The sequence below is a fragment of the Hordeum vulgare genome, chromosome 2H, assembly GCF_904849725.1.
Source record: "Hordeum vulgare subsp. vulgare chromosome 2H, MorexV3_pseudomolecules_assembly, whole genome shotgun sequence".
Classification (NCBI taxonomy): domain Eukaryota; kingdom Viridiplantae; phylum Streptophyta; class Magnoliopsida; order Poales; family Poaceae; genus Hordeum; species Hordeum vulgare.
The window spans coordinates 538,885,499-538,897,395 of record NC_058519.1 but is presented as its reverse complement, the minus strand read 5'-3'; the positions used below and the strand labels follow the sequence as shown (position 1 = coordinate 538,897,395).

Genomic DNA, 11,897 nt, shown 5'->3' with positions numbered 1-11,897 from the left:
CCGCCGATGGGGCTTCCTTTACGTGAGCGACGGCGAAAGAATGGGTTTTTCATCTGCTCCGTCGTCGTCCCGTCGCTTCACTCTTTCTGATCCCCTCCTTGTTTCGGGGCTCTTTTTTCACCCTTCTTTTGGGCATTATTTCATTGACTGACTGGGGTTTATTTATCAGCATCATACACAAAGTCTCTGCGACTACGTTACATGTGTTTAGTTTAGTTGCGTGTGGGTGCATGAATCAATCAACTTAATGTGTTGGATCAGGCATGAAACAACCTGAACGAGTTGTTTATTCGCTGCATCGGCGCGGCGGTCTTACCTGAAACGGTCCTCCGGGCTGAACAAGTGTTTCCAGAACATCGATAAACTAGTTCCAGATCAGCCGCCTGAAATGAAGGAAATGGTGCTACAAGATACTGATCAAAGGCCAATGAACGGACAGACAGGCGAACTGAACGAAGCATTTCTCAGAAGCATGTGGGGGAGAACGAACTTACAAGTAGTTGAGTAATTTCGGCACCTGGGTCGCCAATCGTGTCGTGTCGATCCGACAAGGCATGGCAATTTTAGGCAATCATGCATGTGTCCCAAAGGCTAGTACGCAAATGGGGCGATTTGTTTGACTCGTTTGGGGCTCGCAGCCATGATCCGTCTGGTCGTCGTCCTGGCTTTCGGCCGCATCATTGCCCCGGAAATCGCGGTGTTAAGAGCCCTTGTCTGCTACGTATATTCGTGGCCAGTTTGATTGGCACAAGCCAAAGTGAAGTTTGTTCGTTTCTGCCTCAAGTTTATTAGCTTCAGTACTAGCCGAATGACGTGCACAACAGGGTTGGTCAACCTCTCTCCTAATCAGCCACCGTTCAGACAAATGGCTGTGTGTCAATCGATGCAGAGGCCAGACAGGCCAGGCTTATCCTCCTTTCCAAAAAACAGAGCACCCTTCAGACCGGCCTAAATGGTCCATCAAAAATGTACTTCCTTCGTTCCTAAATACTCCCTCCGTTCTTAAGTATAAGTCTTTAAAGAGGTTTCATTAGTGAACTACATACGGATGTATATAAACATACTTTAGAGTGTAGATTTACTTATTTTGTTCCGTATGTAGACCCCTAATGAAATATCTTAAAAGACTCATATTTAGAAACGAAGGGAGTATAAGACTTTTAAAAAAATGCATTAGAAAACTACATATAAAGCAAAATGAATGAATCTTCGTTCTAAAATGTGTCTATCCGTATGTACGTCGTATTCTAGTGAAACCTTCAAAAGATCTTATATTTAGGAACGGAGGGAGTATAATCTAATATAATTTATGGTGTACTCCATGAACCATGATCCATTTGACTTGTTCATGACGCCTGCAGAGCAAAACAGCATACTGATATACTCCCCCCTTATTAAATATAAGCCTTTTTAGAGGTTTCACTAGAAAAATACATACAAATATATATAGACATACTTTAGAGTATATATTCACTCATTTTGCTTTGTATATAGTCTTCTAGTGAAATCTCTAAAAAGACTTATATTTAAAAATGAAGGGACTAGTACAGTACATAAAGACAACAACAAATGGAAAAGTAATCTTGCAAGTCTCTGCAGTTAACTCAAATAGGCTAGACAGACTGAACAACCATGGCCCACGCGAGAGCAAATCACACAGAGAACACCACAAAACATTCTTTATAGATGCCAGTACACTTCTTTGCCGCATTGATTCACTGGCAGTACTTGGGCCTTTGCAGTTCTGATCCATCAGACTCAGCATTCAAGCTGCCAGCTGCTGCAGCACCCCATTGACGAGCAGAGCAGACGATCATAGCAAATGATGTTACATGGCCTTCAAAGCTGACAAGAATTAACTCCTGCCCCTCCTGTTCTGTAGTCAATACAGACCAGAGACAGCACGGCATCGTATGAATGAATTTCAGTACTCTAGGCGAGAATCACCATCCGCCAGGAACAACAGCTGATCGTTTCGTCGCGTCGATTTTACTTAGCACTGGCATATACTGCTGCTACATGATTAGAGACATAAGTTTCTGAGGTGGAAATTCGAAGGCAACCGTGGAATGCTAGGGTTTAAGATTCCTGGGCATGTGGACGGAGGTTGCCTCTAAAAAGGTCACCGAGATGATGAACCAGCTTCTGGGGCTGTTGCCACCATGTGGCTTCAGAAGCGACGGGGCTTCGATACACATCATCTTGTGTGCTGAAATTCTTTGTGATGCTATCTGAGAAATCACGCCAGTTAAGCATGGCACGCTTCAGCCGGGATGTTCTCTTGCCAGTGACGAGATATCTGGTGTAGTCCCTCGCAAGGCGGTACAACTCCTCTCCTCTGATGATGTGGATATACTGCGTAACAAAGCAAACCTTGTTTAGAAAGATTATATGGGAAGGCACTCATGTTATGTGTGTTATGGTGGAAAAGGATTTGTGTAGAAGTCTTATCTATGACAGCTGCAAGTTTAGTTTCCCATATATATCTAGAACAGCTCTAGTAATCAAGAATATTACCAGAAAACAGAGCACATGTTACTAATGGTACACCATTCAATTACCGTTCCTACTCGTAACCTTCCCCAGTACAAAGGATATTTTTATCTTTTTACTTGTAAGTTAGTCCATATAGATTAACATTTATGAGAAATACAAAACAGCTGCCACGAAGAAATAATAAAATCTTCTTTTGCAAAAGCGGGGAATACATAGATGTTTTTTCTCACTAATGGAGAATGGAAATGTCACTATTCTGTACTTCAAGTATCCACCTTAGTCCTTACCCCTTCTGAGCCAGCTAAGCAAGTCCACAAGGAGAAAGGAGTGTTCAAAACAAAAAATCTACAATAGCCATCATGTATTTGTACGATCAATTACAGTTGTGAATAAACAACGGAAAGTTTGGACTGCAAATAAACAAAATGCTAGCTTAACGTAGTATGTTCAGGCATTATAAGACATTGAAAAATCTGTTGAACTGTCGTTATGAATATAGCATTTCAGAATGAAGGACAACGATAGGGAAGAAAGGAGCAATGCAATTACCGTGAGTACAAAAGCAACAGTTGCTAACACAACTTGGACCACTTCATACAATGAATCCGTGAAAGATTCGTCATCTGGGCCATCAGAACCACCACCGCTGCCTCCATAACGGTTATTATTTCCTCCATTTCCACCAGACCCCTGTCCTGTAATCCTAGCCATTTGCTCCATCAGGAAGCCTTGTATAGACTGTTGCTTTTTTGCTCCATCCATTGCTTTGTTCAAAGATTCCATAGAGAAAGGCTGACAAGAAAGCAACAGCAAATTTAGCAGATGATTCCACATGAACAATTGCTCCTAACAACCTTGGCGTGTTAAATATGCTTGGCGTGTAGCATATGAACTGCCTAGCACACCCCATTTTACACCGCATCCCTATTTCCCAAAGAGGAATTCCTGAAACTAAAGCAATCCTACAACATCAATAAGAAACTTCCATTGTGCCAAACCAATTCAAACTTACAAATTTGCTAAGCTGCAAGGAGGTTGCAAGTTCCCAATAGAAACTCAATCACAAAATAAAATAAATAATCAATCGTAAGAAAGCTGTGAATGCTACTTACATCATTGGCTCCCTTCCCGCTTGAGGCATATACAGGACCAAGCCTCTTATGGCAAGCAGCAACAACAAGCCTTGGATATACTTTCTCTTCCAGCTTGCAAGATCTAGAAAAATGTTGCCATACAGAATGTTGAGGAAGTATTTTGCAATTTCTCCCAAGACCTAATGGTCTGTCCAAAGTGAGCCCACCAAGAGGCTTGTACGTTGTAGCTTGGCAGTAGCTCATGTTTCCAACTTCTTGAATTAACTAGAGCTAAACCTGGGGGTTAAAAATAGGAACAATTACATACTGAATTAGGAAGAAGAATGTCAAATATCCACAGCAGTATCAGGTACTAGCTCCTTTCCGGTTTAAAAGGCCCACATGTATCCCTAGATCGACGATTTGATCAACATAACACGGGTTATATATCACAAAAAATATACCATTAGAAACTTCACATGTTATATTTTCTAATGGTATAATTTTTATGATATATAATTTGTAATGTACTACCTCTGTACCGGAATACTTGTAGTTGGGGGAAACTAGTCTACAACTATTTTGGTACAGAGGGGGTATTGATCAAATTATCAATCCTGGGATACGTGTAGGCCTTCTAAACAGGAAAGGAGAGAGTATCGCTTGAACTAATCTAATTCAAAACAATAAATTTTTCCGTTTTGCATAACATGAGGTAGTCAGTGCTCTAGACGATTCACCAGAAGTCGCAGTCTTGCTACAGAACGAATAGGCCAGCGCAATCCGCTAATGCTACGAACTAAACTAAGCATGTATGATGTCATTCCTGATTTGGTAGAAGAAGGTCTATCCATTCTCCAATATGCGGATGATACCATTTTGTTCTTGGATCATGACTTAGATAAAGCGAAAAACCTCAAACTGCTACTATGTGTTTTTGAGGAACTTTCTGGTCTAAAAATAAATTTCCATAAGAGTGAGCTATTCTGTTTTGGCGACCCCACAGAAGCTGCATCCTTATATGCCGAAATTTTTGGCTGCCAAATCGGACAATTCCCGATTCGCTATTTGGGTATCCCTATTCATTATCGCCGTTTGACTATAGCTGAATGGAAGTTCATGGAAGAAAGACTAGAGAAACGGCTAGCCAGCTGGAAGGCCAAACTATTGTCATACGGGGGCCGATTAACACTGATCAATTCGGTACTCAGCAATATGGTTTTATATATATTATCTTTCTTCCACCTTCCCAAAGGTGTTCTTCAGCGTCTCGATTACTTTAGATCCAGAATTTTCTGGCAGAGTGATAATGAAACGAAAAAGTATAGGCTGGCTCGGTGGAATGTATTATGTCGACCTAAGAGCCAAGGGGCAGTTGGAATCCAAGACCTTGAGATTAAAAACATCGCTCTTCTCAGCAAATGGGTGTACAAATTACTCACTGAGAATGGCGTATGGCAGGAAATCATTCGTAATAAGTACGTGGGGTCCAAAGCTATTTCTCAAGTCTACTGGAAACCTGGCGATTCACATTTTTGGAGTGGGGTCATGAAGGCCAAGGAGTTCTTCTTTCAATTTGGGACTTTCTCGGTCAAAGATGGCTCCCAGGTCAGATTCTAGGAAGATACCTGGCTAGGTGCAACCCCGCTCTGTGTGCAACACCCCAATCTATACAGGATTGTCACACATAAGTTTGTCACGGTCAAACAAACTTTGTGCCAAGTAAATCCTGCTTTATCTTTTCATAGGACCCTTCTTGGACCTCGACTGGCAGCTTGGGCTAAACTAGTCACTCGTTTGGAGACAGTTCAGCTGTCAGAAGAACCAGATTGTTTCCGATGGAAATTGCATCAAAATGGAAAGTTTCCGGTCAAATCCATGTATGATGCGCTGGCTCATAACGAGGTGCCGACTGATAACAAAAAATTGTGAAAGCTTAGAATTCCTCTAAAAGTGAAGATATTCCTTAGGTTTTTTAATAAAGGGGTCATCTTAACTAGGGATAATTTGGCACGGCGCAACTGGCAAGGATGCAAAAAATGCGTCTTCTGTCAGCACAACGAGTCTATCAAACACTTATTTTTTAGTGTAAGTTTGCTAGATCTGAGTGGGCCATTGTCCAAATAGCTTCAAACCTATACCTACCGCGTAGTGCATGGAACATATTTGGCAACTGGTTGACGGGTATTCACAAACAATTTTCAGTTCACATTCTTGTGGGGGCGGTTGCCTTATGTTGGGCAATATAGTTACCAGGAATGATATAGTCTTCAACAAAAAATGTGTTCCATCTCCTGTGGAGGTTATTCATACATGTTCGCGATGGCTCCGTACTTGGTCTATCCTGCAGAAGCCGGAAGACAGGGACCTTTTTATGATGGCGTCTATACGGCTGGAGCGTACGGCCATGGAGGTTTTCTACACCCATGGATGGCGGTCTGACCTTCGGATAGGATCTGCTACATCTTAGGCTGCTAGACCACATTTTTTAGTTACCTTTTCTGTTGGTACTTTTCACTTCTTTCGGGTCTGCGTTGGCTGCGTGCATCAAGTTATGCAGAGGCCGGGTTTTTTTTGCGATGCGATTGTATCAACTCGATATCTCAATTCAATGAAATGCCCTTTATCAAAAAAAAAAAAACATGTATGCTGTCAACAGCTTTCCAAACAATGAACTGAGTCCGTGTGAAAGAATTTTCGGCAGAAGAAAAAAGAATTTCTAGGTAGAGCAATATTCCGGATGATCACAGAGGATAGTGATGGAAATCAGGTGAAACTAGGGATGTAAACCAGCCCCGTTTAAGCCCACTTATCAGTCTAACAGTTCAATAAAGTTTTTTTTCCCGGGGAAAATGAATTATCGAGCTAACTAAACAGGACTTGTGAGCACCGTTTGTTGCACCATTTGCATCCCTAGGTGAATCCTATGAGCCCCACCTAAAATATGCTTTATAGGAATTCCAAGCCTGCCACAAAACTACCCCAAAATCTAAGTACAAATGCAACAGCCAACCGTCATGAAACCACACTTGAACACCAATGTAGGCTGAAGTGCAGCATTCTACCCTTGTACGCATTCCCGATACTCTTGAACATGAATCCTGGTAAACTTAAAACGCACCCAACAAGCAGAAAATCATGTCACGGGCAAAGCAAAAAACGTACTACGTACAGGTACAGCTCGTAGGTGGATAGCCAGGGGACAGATCTAGATGGTGTGCCGGGTGCGCAAAGACACCCGAAAATTGTGAAGGTCAGCAGGATTAATCTAATCGCTGGAGTGGAGGGTGAAACCTCATACCTCAAAACCCAATGGCCAAAGACTGCGGACGGGGTGGATAAGGCCGGAACGCGACGTCCCGGCGAGGAAGAACGGTGACGGCGGGTCGTCTGGGGGCGGGGGCGGGGGCGGGGGCGGGGGCGGGATCGAGGCGTCAGCTGTAGCCTGTGGTATATGCTATATGAGAGATTCAGAGCCGCGTCAGTAGGTCGGGCGGACTCGGGAGGGAGAGGAAAGAAAGGTACGGGAGGAGGAGTAGAGCTTGGCTCCGCCGTGCCGCGCCGCGCCGCGACAAGCTCCCCGGTCGGCGGTGAGCGGGGACTGCGGAGGGGAGGCGGGGTGGGGAGAGGAAGGATTGGATTGCGTCGTCGTTTTTTTCGGCTGCATAGCGGAACCTTTTCGTACAACCGTACTGTACAGTGGAGTAGGGAAACCCTATTTAGCGCCACAGGCGCCGGTTACAGGCAAAATTAGCTAACCGGCGCCCGCAGCGCTTCGGAATGGGCCGGCCCATCTAGATATCCGTCATGAACTTTTTTTAACCCGTGAACTTTTTCTGAAATTGATGAATTTTTTTAAATCGGTGAAATTTTTAAAAAATCTATAAACATAATTTCAAATCTCTGAACTTTTTTCAAAATCAGTGAACTGTTTTTAAAAATTAATGAATGTTTTTCGAATTATGTGAACTTTTTGAAAATCCATGAACATATTTCAAAAATAGGTGAACTTGTTTTCATAATTATTTAATTTTTTCGCAAATTTAAACTTTTTGAAATACTGTGAACTTTTTTTGATTTTTTAGTAGCCGACGCATTTTACATGGGCCGGCCCACGAGGAGGAGCGCAACAGGCGCCTGTTCCTCTAACCGGCGCTGAAGGCGTCATATAAGACTTCCTGTCGAGTACTCTACCATGTAGCCCGTTTGGGCTGGTTGGTTACTTCTGGGCCTACTTCACGCCAACAGGCCCAAAAATATCCCACGGTGCTTTTTGAAAGTTTGTTTTAGACTTGGCAAATCCTCCGAATCACTAATTAAAGAGCACTTTTTGTAAATATCAATTCCATCTTTTCAGATCATGACAAATGATGCACTGCATGTGTATCATTTATTGCGACTTGAGAGTTTTTCCTTTTTGTAGATTTATTTATTCAAAAATATATATCTTTTAAACCGTGCGTCTAAATTTTAAACCGTTTTCATGTTAGAATTCTAAACGTAGATCCTATTCTAATATATTTTGATGAAAATTATTTTTCACAGACAAAACCGGACGAAAAAATCAAACCGGAAGCATGTTTTTTTCCTTTTCAAAAAAGGCATGACTCGCGGAAGCAAATTTATGCCTCCACAAGAAGTAAATGCATGTCTCTCGCGGAAGTAAAAAAAGATATTTTTCTCGTTTCCAAATGGAACAACTGTGTCTCTCACCAAAGCAAATCGATGCCTTTCGCAAAGGAAAAAATATATGTTCTTTTTCGTTTTCACAAGGCATAACTGCGCATCTCGCGGAACAAATTCGTGCCTTACATGGAAGGAAAAATGTGTTCTTTTCGATTTCGAGAGGCATGAGTATCCTTCTCACGAAAGCAAATCCATAACTCTCGCGGAAGAAAATATGAAAAGATATTTCCTTTCGCTTCCAAGAGACACAACTGTGCCTGTCATGCAAGCAAATCCGTGTATTTCGTGAAAGAAATTTAAAAGAAAACGTGTATTTCGTGCAAACGTATCATTTTTCTTTCAAAACCGAAGTAAGACCGGGGGAGACCGAAAAGTCAAAAAATCATTAAAAAACCATCTAAAAAGAAGAAAACACTTGAAAAAAATCAGAGGAAGCACTCAAAACACAATACGTGATGGCAGCTTAAAACATGCCAAGTGACAGGCTCTCGGCCCATCCCAGATGACCCTTGCGCTGGCTGCCGAGGGCTACTACTTCCTTAGTTGCTCCCGCAAATCCTACAAGGGGTTATGTGCCCTTTCGCCAAGGCTATACATCAGGACATTTTTTTATACACTTTTAACTTTTTACAATACATGGTTAACATTTTTTTTTCAATACATGTTTTGATGCCAACTTTTGTATACATATTGTACAGCTTTTGTATACATCTGAAATATTCTTTATACATTTTCAATATTTTTACAAAATATGATTAACATTTTTCAAGTAAATCTTTGTAAACATTTTTTCAAATATGTGTTAAACATTTTTCCAAATATACACTAGATCAGTTGTTTTGAATAATAATGTTTATTTACTCTATAAAGATTTCTTGTAAATGTAACAAACATATCTTTGAAACACGGGACAGTTTTCAAAATTTAAAGTTCATTACTTAAATGCTACAAAGCATATTTTTGAATAACACACACATTGTATAATTTATTTATTAATGGCACGAATATTTCTTTGAAACGCATGAATTTTTTACATGTGGTAAAATTATAAAAAGGTAATTACCAACATGTGGTCAGATGGTTAGGAGGAGATTGGTATTCCTAGCTCATCATAGTTTAAGTCGTGGTGCTCGCATTTTCCTGAAATTAATTCAGGATTTTCGCTAATGCGCGTTCACTGAGAGAAGATGTTCCACTCGAGTACGAGACGTCTACGATGATTTTGTGAAATCTGAAGATGATATGCCGGTTTAGTGTCTCAGAGGTGCTAATAAGGATAAGGTATGGATATATGTATTTAGTATGATTTTCTCAAAACAAACGAAGGAAAAAAATGTGTGTGACATTGTAATGATGCTTCTATTGGAGTCTAATATCATAATGATGTCAACCTGGCGAATGACATGAAAATATCTGATGCATTGGAGCTCGTGGTGCTACCGGTGCACCGAACTTACATTGTGCTTTAAAAATATTCAAAAGTTTCTTAAATAAAATAGCACACTCACACAACGTTAATGTAGGTTGTCATAAAATGTCAAGTCAAATTTGGAAACATAACTCAAAAAACAAAAATGATAATTTCAACACTGAATAGTACTCCCTTCATCCTAAAATAACTGTCTCAAGCTTAGTGTAACTTTATACTAGAGCTAGTATAAAGTTAAAATACTTATTTTGGGCGAAGGGAATACATAACATAACTTGGATTTTAGATTTGACCTACTATTCTTATATCTCAAAAAATATTTAAACATCATATATTGATGTCGTGTGAACATGCTAGATTTTTTTTAGATTTTTTAAACACTCTAGGCATCCGATGGACAGGTAACACCACAGATGCGGGTGTATCAGATATATTCTCCTACTAATTGGCCAACTAACGAGCTCCCTCTAGCAGAGTCGAGTTATTTTCAATTTTTGAGAAAAGCGAGCCGAGTTACTACCTCGCACAAAGCGATACATAACAGCGTTCGCGCCCCCTCGCACACACAAGCGAGGGGAGACAGCTCTTGAGGGGTCGGCCCATAATTTAGCCAGGATAGTGCAAGTTTTGTTGGTTTTTATGTTGAACAACACTATGCAGCTGCGCCCCACCCACGTCTTGCCGTGCGGCGGCCTAGCTAATCACTTCCAATACAAAATTAACACCCTATTAATCACCTTACTTCAAAAAGCGTTGTCGTGGCTGCCGCCAATCCTCTCTCTCTACACCATGCATGGTACAATAGTGTCATCAAAGATCCGTCTAAATGTTTGCAATTTGGAAAGTTTTATCTTTAAAACAGTCAATTTAATTAATGATCTATTGTGGCCATTGATTTTGTTTTAATGACGTCTTGGAAACTAAATCCCATATCAATATGTTTCGAGAAAAAAAATCTAGTCATACTTGTCACATTTGCTACACTTACTTGTCATGTTTGTAAATACTAACTTGCCGGATAAAAGTAACTTCATTGCCATATTTTCAGTAATTGCATGTAAATATGACAATTCTACATAATTAAGCAACCACAAAGAATTTTTTTTTGTGATTCCGGGTAAAAATGAACTCTTGCATATTTAAAACTGGCAACCACAAAGAAATTATTTTAGTCATTCCGTGTAAAAGTGAACTCTTGCATATTTAAAACTGCCACAAAGAAATTATTTTGGCAATTTCGTGTAAAAATGAACTGTCGCATATTTAAAACTGACAACCACGACAAATTTTTTCTGGCAATCACGTGTAAATAAGACAACTCGACATAATTAAATTGACAAATCACAATAAATTATATTTGACGATCACATGTAAAATTGACAACTCAACATTGTTAAACCGGCAAGTACAACTTATGTCAATATTTTGTATCTTGTATAATGAAAAGTCCATCTTTGAGATGCATCCAGATTAAGAGGTGGTAGTGCAATGCCCAACAAGTCAGCAGAGAAAAGAATATAGCTGATGAGAGTAGCAAAAGGTATAATGGGCAAACTAGTTAGTCACTGTTAAATAATGTGATTACATCTGTAGCTAACGCTGTGGCACACAACTTTACATGCATGACTACTGTAGCCCGATACTGACACATCCGCTAGTCCAACAGGTCTGTCCATGCAGCGACTCGCAGCGTGGTGCACCCGCCGCACGGGAACGACGCGATGCGGCGTCTCGCGTCACTATTTAGATTTTCCTTTTTATGTTTGGTTTCCGTTGGTTTTAGGAATATTCTAGACGCTTCCATCTTAGCTTTTTGCCCAGTATTTTAACCTAGTTTTTATTTATTTATTTTCGTCAGTGTTTCTTTTCTGTTTTTTGCATTTTAGAAAAAAAAATAAAACGATCATAATTTCGAATTTTGTTTGGAATCTCTATAATTCTATGTGTTCTTTAAAAAATAAACTATTAACTGCTTTTCCACAAGAATAAGAATTTCAAAAACGTATTCTTGTTTTAATTTATTTTCCAAAATTTCAAAATTTTATCAAAAAATCGAAATGGGTGTGTTTTAAAAAATGCTTGAAATTTCAAATATTGCCCACAATATTCAAAATATGTTTAATTTTATAAAATATTATTCGCATTTTGAGTTAAAACAAATAATTGTTTTAAATTTTAAAACAAGAAATATTCATAATTTCAAAAAATGTTCA

At 39.9% G+C, this 11,897-nt stretch overlaps 1 protein-coding gene across 2 annotated transcripts; it reads right to left on the bottom strand.

Annotated features, from left to right (window-relative positions):
• Positions 1–1,525: 1,525 nt before the first annotated feature.
• Positions 1,526–7,259, bottom strand: LOC123427092. 2 transcript variants are annotated; one of them, XM_045111045.1, is made up of 5 exons: positions 7,095–7,220; positions 6,871–7,014; positions 3,609–3,866; positions 3,046–3,288; positions 1,526–2,355 (listed from the first exon to the last, which is right to left on the bottom strand). In XM_045111045.1, the coding sequence occupies exons 3-5, from the start codon at positions 3,831–3,833 to the stop codon at positions 2,080–2,082; spliced, it is 744 nt and encodes a 247-aa protein (XP_044966980.1). In that variant the 5' UTR covers positions 3,834–3,866; positions 6,871–7,014; positions 7,095–7,220; the 3' UTR covers positions 1,526–2,079. The 2 variants fall into 2 exon arrangements, with proteins under 2 accessions (XP_044966980.1, XP_044966981.1); XM_045111046.1 differs by having other exon boundaries at positions 6,871–7,259.
• Between the last annotated feature and the right edge of the window lie 4,638 nt (positions 7,260–11,897).

Excerpts from the sequence above, each read along its gene's own strand:
- LOC123427092 (XM_045111046.1), bottom strand. The coding sequence starts at position 3,833 with ATGAGCTACTGCCAAGCTACAACGTACAAGCCTCTTGGTGGGCTCACT. Across the intron at positions 3,289-3,608 it reads GCGGGAAGGGAGCCAATGAT|CCTTTCTCTATGGAATCTTT; the intron begins GTAAGTAGCATT and ends CTTTCTTGTCAG. Across the intron at positions 2,356-3,045 it reads CTGTTGCTTTTGTACTCACG|TATATCCACATCATCAGAGG; the intron begins GTAATTGCATTG and ends TTTGTTACGCAG.